Source organism: Hippoglossus hippoglossus, chromosome 13 (assembly GCF_009819705.1).
Source record: "Hippoglossus hippoglossus isolate fHipHip1 chromosome 13, fHipHip1.pri, whole genome shotgun sequence".
Taxonomy (NCBI): Eukaryota; Metazoa; Chordata; class Actinopteri; order Pleuronectiformes; family Pleuronectidae; genus Hippoglossus; species Hippoglossus hippoglossus.
The window spans coordinates 9,457,633-9,466,675 of NC_047163.1; the positions used below are offsets into that span (position 1 = coordinate 9,457,633).

Here is a 9,043-nt window from a genome sequence, read left to right on the forward strand (position 1 = left end):
TGCTACTCATGAAATTGAGACATTATCATGTCAGGTTTAAGTGAACTTTTGGTGTCTATGCTTTTCTGAATGGGGATTTTTTCTCTCTCACTATAATAAACGTCCTTATAGAGAGGAATCGGTGACCCGTCATTTAAAAGAACAACTCTACAGTCTGTTGAATTAGTAAAAGCTGAACTAAACAATTGCACATTTACCAGTGTTTTGGGTGAACTCATGTTTTAAGGGTGGTTTCCTGTAAAATACAAAGTGACTCTTAAGTAATAATTACCACCTTCCATCTCATTGTGTTTACTTAAGAGTACTCCAGCAGAGATTTGGTTCACAAAACACACTGTTTGTATGACTCTGGGCTGTTATTGTCCTATTTATTCATTCCTTTTTAATTATTGTTTGAATTGCTGTGTTTTGAGTTGCATTTATCATATTATATTTTAAATTGGTTTCTGTTTTGGGTATTAGTTATAATTATGTGGTTGCTTAGTTACCTCCAACGAGGAGGTTATGTTTTTGCCCCTGTTCATTTGTCTGTTTTTTAGCAGGTTTTATAAAAACCATTGAACAGGTTTTAACAAAGCTTGGTGGAATGATGGGACATTGGCCAAGGACCCATTCAATTGTGTTGGGGATCAGGTGAAAGTGGTGAATCCAGGCTTTTTTCCACCCACTTACTTTAACAATGTGAGATTAAGTGTTTTTGGACATTTTCACCAATTTCCCAGGGAATGATTCATGGATCTCAATGGAAAAAAAATCCGGCACATTAAGAAAACTGATATCCACGAGTGTGTGAAATGTTGCTTGGCTCGACTGTATTTAAAGTGGACTGTTGGGCCTTGTTTGTTTTAAATAGTAATTTAACAAGAGTAGAAGAGAAACAGAGGCACTCAGTGGAGGTTATAAAGTACATACAGCCTAAGGAACTGAAAAATACAGAGCAAGGACATCCTCTCTGTGATGTACAGTATGCTGACGTACAGTAGGAGGGAATCTTTAGTCTGAAAAGCTATATAAAGCAGTGAATACACACTTATTTCCCACATGCACACACTTGGGGGATGATGGGGATCTCAGCTCTCTTTGTTTGCCTCATATGGGCTCTGGGTCTGTTTGAGCTGAACTCTGCTCTTGGCTTGAATGGGTCTGGGATGAAATGTAAGCTGCAGGGTACGGCTCATCCACCTGCCTTCTCAATGGACGGGGACTATGTGGTTGGGGGGGTTTTCTCCATACACTACTACATGCACACAGTGAGGTATAACTACACCACGGAGCCTGAGCCTCTGAGGTGCACGGGGAGGTTTGTATAACAGGGAGAAGTGGGGAATAAAAGGATGTTGGACCTTGTGGGGACATGAATGTTTTAAATTTGGATATTGTGCTTAAAATCTTTTTGTTTTAATTTTTTGATGTTAAGTTACATGTGTTATATTCAAAATGTGTCCGGTGTGGCTGTAGGAGAAAAGATTATGATTTGTGATTCTTAAATGAAAACAGCTGTTTTTAACATTTATTAATATTTCCCAGAATAAGAACAGATTAACGCTGTGAAATTAGTTGTCATTAGTTGTGTGAAATTAGTTGACTATTGACATTAAATCTTCTCCTGGCTATTCTTATTATGATGTTATATATGATGAGGCATGATCTTCTTGTTTTTAATTTGTTTTCTGTGTGAAGCACTTAGTAACAGCAACTTATTATTCTAATTATTATTAGTTGTTGTAGTAGTAGTAGTAGTAGTAGTAGTAGTACTAATAATAATATATATTATATATATATAAATAATATTTTCATTAGTAGTGTTATTATTTGTACAGTTACTGTGGTTTTTCGTTAATATGATTAGGCTATGACGATAATTGCGATTATTATTATAACTATTAGTAGTATTAGTAGTACTCCTGTTTGTATTATTAGTATTATTCTTAGGCCTGTGATTCTCCCATTAGAACACGTGATCCCATCCTATGTAAACTTGTTTACATACATGTGTGCATGTGCAGCATCGACTCCCGTGAGCTGCGCTTCTCACGCGCCATGGTCTTCGCCATCGAGGAGATCAACAACAGCTCGAACCTGCTGCCGGGCGTCACGCTCGGTTACCACATCTACGACTCGTGCGCCTCGGTGCCGATGGCGGTGCGTCTGGCTTTCCAGCTCTCCAACGGCCAGGACCCGGAGTTCAGCCCCGGCAACGACCACAACTGCTCCCAGTCCGGAATGGTGATGGCCATCGTTGGCGAGTCCGGCTCCACGCCATCCATCAGCATGTCGCGCGTCATCGGGCCCTTTAACATCCCTCAAGTAAATCTATTTGTGTTTCTACTCAATTCATTCATTATAAACCAGTGCGATTCACAGTTGTTTTTGGAGATGAAGAATCCCACTGTGTTGCTCCAGGTGAGCCACTTTGCCACGTGCGCCTGCCTCTCCAACAAGAAGCAGTACCCGAGTTTCTTCAGGACGATCCCCAGTGACCAGTTCCAGGCCAACGCGCTGGTCAAACTGGTCAAACAATTCGGCTGGACGTGGATCGGTGCTGTGCGCTCGGATTCGGACTATGGCAACAACGGCATGGCGTCTTTCCTGGACGCAGCGCACAGAGAGGGCATCTGCGTGGAGTACTCCGAGTCCTTCTACCGCACCCACCCGCGCAGCAAGATCCAGAGAGTGGCTGAAGTGATCCGCAGGTTTCTGCACCACTGACTGTGTTGACACTGAGCTTCTGCACATTAAAATCACTAAATATGTTCAGTCACACAACATTAGAAGATTAGAAAATGGTTTTATTAAGATAGTGCAAATACAAAACAATCTAATAAATAATACTGAATAATAACTGACTCTTCATGTTTATTGATCTTATAGGCCTGGATAAAAATACTCATTGAGAAACTGTACATTCAAAACACTGAAGTTCTCATGTTTGCTGGTTTAAAAAATCTTTATCCATATTAACTGTGCATTATGCATTATATCGTCTCTCCAGGTCGACAGCCACGGTTATTGTGGCCTTCGTAGCCTCTGGAGACATGAGGATCCTGTTTGAGGAGCTGTCCCGGGAGCCTTCTCCTCCTCGTCAGTGGTTAGGAAGCGAGGCCTGGGTGACTGACTCAGAGCTGCTGAGGTTCTCCTTCTGTGCCGGGGCCATCGGAATTGGCATCCAGCAAGCTGTCATCCCCGGCCTGAGGGACTTCCTGCTGGATCTGCCGGCCACCAAAGTGTCTGCGTCCCCGGTGCTGACTGAGTTCTGGGAGAGTGAATTCCACTGCAGGCTGGACCAAAGTGAGGAAGTTGTGCAGACTTACTTTTCCCTCTTAAAACATAGGTGACACTATCAGTTGTGTTGTGTTGTTGTCACAATTTGTGGAGCTGCATGGTAATTCAAGTTTATTTATGTGCTTCACAATAAACATCAAAGATACATGAAAAATACATGAGATGACTAAACATATGAGATGAAAATATTTGAAATAAGAGAATATTTCAAATATATAAGGTATAAATATGCAAGCTGAAAATATAATAAGGTACAAGGTAATAATGAAATAGATATTAAATAAGTGAAAAGTAGAAGACAAATAAGATAAATAATCATACATGAAACGTAAACTTAAAAATGGAGAACATTAAGAATATAATAAAGTTATTTAAAAGGATACTGACAGTGCACATGCTGCATACTAATAATAATGTGCAGTGATATCATAGCAATAATAATTATAATGATATATAATTATAACGGTACAGCATAATACTATGATAATATCATATTCATGTTTTTGTAAATATGAATACAGGTCAAGTCAGTTTCAAGGAAATTGTTCTCATTATTTTCATAAATGTAAAGGTTAATTTGTTAAAAAAAAGCCCAGTCTCCTCCTCGTTGTTTTTAGGTGCAGCCACAGGAGAGAGTTTATGTGATGGAACTGAAGACATTCAGACGCTCCAGAGCCCGTACACCGACACCTCTCAGCTCCGCATCACCAACATGGTGTACAAGGCCGTTTATGCAATAGCTCATGCCATTCATAATGCAGTGTGCCAGAAAACTAACTCTACAAGAGAGTGTGACAAAGTCACCAGGATAGAGTCCAAACAGGTCGGTCCAAACAAATACTGTATGTCATATACTTACCAAGACGAAAATGTACTTTACATCATTTACTTCCTGTCTTCTTTCATTTCACCCTCACAGGTTCTTACTGAGCTGAAGAAAGTCAGCTTTTCCCAGAACGGTTATGATGTGTCGTTTGATGCCAATGGAGACCCGGTGGCCACATATGAGCTGGTCAACTGGCAAAGAAGTGCGAGTGGCAGCATTGAGTTGGTGACAGTGGGGCACTACAATGCGTCGCTGCCGGTCGGCCAGGAATTCCACATCAGCAGGAACCTCACGTGGATGGAGGGTGGCACACAGGTGAGGAGCCATAACTTAACACCTCTACCAGCTGTGTAGCCATAGTGTGATATCTGTGTGAGTTTGTTTGTGTCTGTGTGACAGGTGCCTGCTTCAGTGTGCACAGACAGCTGCCCTGCAGGAACCCGTAAAGTGCTGCAGAGAGGGAAACCCATCTGCTGCTATGACTGTGTACCATGTCCTGAGGGAAAGATAAGCAATGCTACAGGTAAAATAAGAACACGAGGAATGTTCAACACCAGTTGATGAACCCACCGACTTGTAGGTAACATATCGGACAAAGCAGGTCTGAAGAAGGGCCTCTGCCTGAAACATTACCAACGACAGCCAGTGGCTGGAAGCATTATGTTTTTGGGTTATTTGACGTACGTCCCATTCCTGTCAACGCATATCTCAAGAATCCCTTGAGGGAATCACTTCATGTTTGTCACAAACGTTCACTTGGACTCAATGATGTACTCATTTAATTTTGGGAGCCAAAGCTCAAGGTCATTGGTGGCCTCATAACTTTGGCCTCATAATGCTTTTGGCTTCTTGAACATGATATCTCTCGTCTGCCTTTAGGGAATTTCTTTAAAATTTGATCAGTTGTCACTTGCACTCAAAGATGAACTAGATTTCAGAGGTCAAAGGTCACGGTGACCTTATAAGAGTCGGGAAAGAAAAAGTTTGTAGAATGAAATCAAACTGGTTATAGCAGAGACATGAAAACACAGAGTGGCACCTCTAGTTCTCTGTTATACTAATAAATAAACAGTATTGAAGGTTTTTTATATTTAATTTCTTGTTATATTTGGGTGTGGTTTTCTTTCAAGCCATTACTGTTTTCTTCCACCCCCCACACGTATTTTAACATTTCATTTATGGACACTTCGAATTGTCTGGTTTTCGTTACCTCTGTCCAGCACCTAGTGTTCATTATATAAAGTTTACATCAAATATAAGGCTGCTGAAAGTGTTTTTCTTAATTTATTTTTGCAGATTCTGCTGATTGCTTCCCCTGCTCTGACGAGTCTTGGCCCAACGCAGAGAGAAACACATGTCTCCCTAAGCCTGTAGAGTTTCTCTCCATCCATGAGGTCCTGGGAATCATCCTGGCTGCGTTCTCCGTTGGCGGCGCATGTCTCGCCGCCATAACAGCGGCTGTATTCTTTCGTCACAGGAAGTCCCCGATCGTCCGGGCGAACAACTCCGAGCTGAGCTTCCTGCTGCTCTTCTCGCTGACTCTGTGTTTCTTATGTTCACTAACTTTCATGGGAGCGCCCTCCGAGTGGTCCTGCATGCTGCGACACACCGCGTTCGGCATCACCTTCGTCCTCTGCATCTCGTGTGTTCTTGGGAAAACTATAGTGGTGTTAATGGCCTTTAAAGCGACACTTCCAGGTCGAAACATCATGAAATGGTTCGGTCCTCCGCAGCAAAGAATGACTGTGGTGTCCTTCACGTTTATTCAAGTTTTAATATGCATTATTTGGCTGGTTGTCAGTCCCCCTTTTCCGATGAAAAACCTGACCACATACAAGGAGAGAATCATCCTGGAGTGTGCGTTGGGTTCAGCTATTGGGTTCTGGGCTGTGCTCGGGTACATAGGCCTGTTGGCTTTCTTTTGCTTTGTGTTAGCTGTCCTAGCTCGGAAGCTCCCTGATAATTTTAATGAGGCAAAGCTCATAACGTTCAGCATGTTGATATTCTGTGCCGTCTGGATCGCTTTTATTCCAGCTTACGTCAGCTCTCCTGGTAAATTCACTGTGGCTGTGGAGATTTTTGCCATCTTGGCCTCCAGCTTTGGACTAATTCTGTGTATATTTGCTCCAAAGTGTTACATCATATTGTTTAAGCCCGAAAAGAACACCAAGAAACATTTGATGAACAAGAATGAATCCTAGTACATCTGAGCTCCGGGAATATTTATGATGGCAGCATACAAGAGTTTATATTGTGTAAGTTCTTCGACTAGTTGCATGATTTTTCATATATTGTAATTTTGTGAATGTCTTTTTAATCTGTTGTTTTCTTATTATACCAAGAGGCCAAAACGTGTGGTCAGATTAATATTTATGGCCTGTATTTGGTAAATGGTCTGTATTCATATACAGTATAGCACTTTTCTTGTCTTGTTAACCACTCAAAGAGCTTCACTGTACAGTTTTGTCATCCACCCACCCACCCACACACACACACACACACGTTCATACAAGGCTTCCACATGCAGCACTTTCCCTGTCACACATCCTTCATACACTGCCGTCAGCTGTCTTTTGGGCTCAGTGTCTTGCCCAATGACGCCTTGGCATGTGTGGAATGAGGGAGACGGGAATCAAACCCATCTCGACCTCCCGAGCCACAGCCGACCCTTCAGTTCATGCATTGAGGGGAAAAGGTTGATGTTTTCCTTCAGGTTTAAAATTAGCCAATCTCATTACGCAGTGACAATAATCAGGTTTATTTGAAAGAAAAAGCCTTTCATATGTGAAGGGTAAATTTTGCATGATTAAGAGTGTCCTATATTCTGTAAATTGAAGTTAAACATCAACAATGCACAGCTGAGGATATGACCACTAGATGGAAGCAGTCAACCAATCCCCTTAATCAGGTCTGTTGCGGAAACCATGGTGGAGGAAAATAAATATCAATAATTCCCTTCACAATTTCATGTTTCCTCTCTTGTTGGATCTCAGAGTGAGTTGGTTTGTTTTCAGGGTTTTTGCTTTGATCAAAACAAACAATTCTGTTTGACAAATAAAACACAAATTTTTTTTTTTTTGTCACACTTTTCATTATACATGTTGAGTTTAACAACATTAATATCCATTAACTACTAACAAATTGTGTATTAACTGTAAGACACGCAAATCCAATACACTTGTAATTTACCCTGTAAAAATATCTTGATGCATTTGTTGTGAATCTCACCCTTCGCCCCTTCGTTGATTTGGTTCCGAGATGAACGTCAACTCAGAAAAGACACATATGTAGCGGACTTCAAACAACTCAGTCAGAACCAAAAGCAAAAGCAGATGTGTGGGACGACAAATTTCCCCATAACTGCTCTCCTCCTGTTTCCAATTGTTTTGCAGTCACATTATATAATACACAGGACCATGCTCAGCCATGTAAACGTGATCATTATTCTCTTCGACACCCATTGTAGGAAGTGATGTAAAGTCAGGGAGGACTTAAGATACCCATTTAGAAGCCACATTAAATGTTAAACTTTGTCACCTTATTGTATTGAAATATATCAACAACAAATTAAATAATTTTGTGACTGTTTTTTGGGGGTTGAATGATTTAATGCAGTGAAAATAATAAAATTATATTTCCTACATGTTTTCGTTCAGGTGTTAAATGACCATAGTATTGTGTTAGTGATTGAATTATATGGTTTATTTTTTAACAGGGAGAGAGTCTATTTGCTGTTTGTGTCCCCTGAGGCTCCACTGAGTTCTACAAAGACCATTGTGGTTGCTGTGGTTGAAGAATTCCTGTCTTTCTTCCTGGTCATATCACCAATGCCGGCTCCACCAGGCAGCGTTAGGACTCAGCTTCGTCCTCTGTCTGTCCTGCCTCCTCGTTGACACCATCTTGGCGTTCCAGGCGATTGTAGCTGGTTCCAGGGTTCTGAAGCTGTTTTCTCTCCACAGTCCCCAAAGTGCTTGTTCATCGTGAGAACTGTATGGTTTCTCTATCATTCTGTAAGGTCGTGACCTTCTATGTAAAGTGGCTTGAGATACTGTATGTCATGATTTGGCGCAATACAAATACAGTGGAATTGAATTGCATCACTGGACACTTTTCATATACAGGAGGTGAAAAAAGGAAGATGAGCTTTAGTGACTTTGATTGAAAAAAGTTGTAGCTTTATTGTATCTTTCATTTGAAGTTTGTGGAAGAATGTGAAGAAAGTGTTAGCTACAGAAAAAGAGAATGATGTTTTTCTCTGGTTTGATCAATATTATGTAGCATTTCGGTGCAAAGATACAAATTAATAAACCAAATGCTGAAGACAAAATTGCAAAAGTTTCCACAGCTACAGTGAACTTCCCAGGGGAGCTGACATATGCTGGGATGAAGGTGATCCAGACCGCACAGAATATCAACATGCTGAAGGTGATGAATTTGGCTTCATTGAAGTTGTCGGGTAACTTTCTGGCTAGAAATGCCAGGACCAGACAAACTATAGCGAGGAACCCGATATATCCCAGCACTGCGTAGAAAGCAGCTTCAGAGCCTGTGTTACACTCCAAAACAATCTTCTTATTGCTGTATCTGAAAACCATGTCTGGGAAAGGGGGATTTAACTTAAGCCACAATATACAAATCAAAATCTGAATTAAAGTGCAGGAGCAAACTATGATTCTTTGCTGCGCAGGACCAAACTTTCCCGCTACTTTGTTGCCAGGAAACGTGGCTTTGAAAGCTGTGACGACGACAATTGTTTTTCCTAAGACGCAGGAAATGCAGAGCGCGAACGTCACGCCGAAGGCTGTGTGGACACTGTGTGCAGTCTGTGGACACTGTGTGCAGTCTGCTGCACCTGTTGAGGGGAAGAAGAGAGTGAGAGGCATGCATCTGGATTTAATGTTTGCAGAGAATGTCATGGTCGCTTAGTGATACATT

The 9,043-nt window shown here is 41.3% G+C and overlaps 1 protein-coding gene across 1 annotated transcript; it reads left to right on the forward strand.

Annotated features, from left to right (window-relative positions):
* Window positions 1–837: 837 nt before the first annotated feature.
* Window positions 838–6,415, forward strand: LOC117773141 (extracellular calcium-sensing receptor-like). The gene is made up of 8 exons (XM_034604840.1): window positions 838–1,300; window positions 2,007–2,307; window positions 2,404–2,693; window positions 2,993–3,288; window positions 3,900–4,105; window positions 4,202–4,423; window positions 4,508–4,631; window positions 5,405–6,415. Exons 1-8 carry the CDS (start codon window positions 1,059–1,061, stop codon window positions 6,307–6,309), a joined length of 2,586 nt encoding a protein of 861 aa, XP_034460731.1. The 5' UTR covers window positions 838–1,058; the 3' UTR covers window positions 6,310–6,415.
* The last annotated feature ends 2,628 nt before the right edge of the window (window positions 6,416–9,043 follow it).

Coding starts and splice junctions, on each gene's coding strand:
- LOC117773141 (XM_034604840.1), top strand. CDS start 1,059: ATGATGGGGATCTCAGCTCTCTTTGTTTGCCTCATATGGGCTCTGGGT. Junction 1,301..2,006: donor CCTCTGAGGTGCACGGGGAG/GTTTGTATAACA, acceptor GTGCATGTGCAG/CATCGACTCCCGTGAGCTGC. Junction 2,308..2,403: donor GGCCCTTTAACATCCCTCAA/GTAAATCTATTT, acceptor GTGTTGCTCCAG/GTGAGCCACTTTGCCACGTG.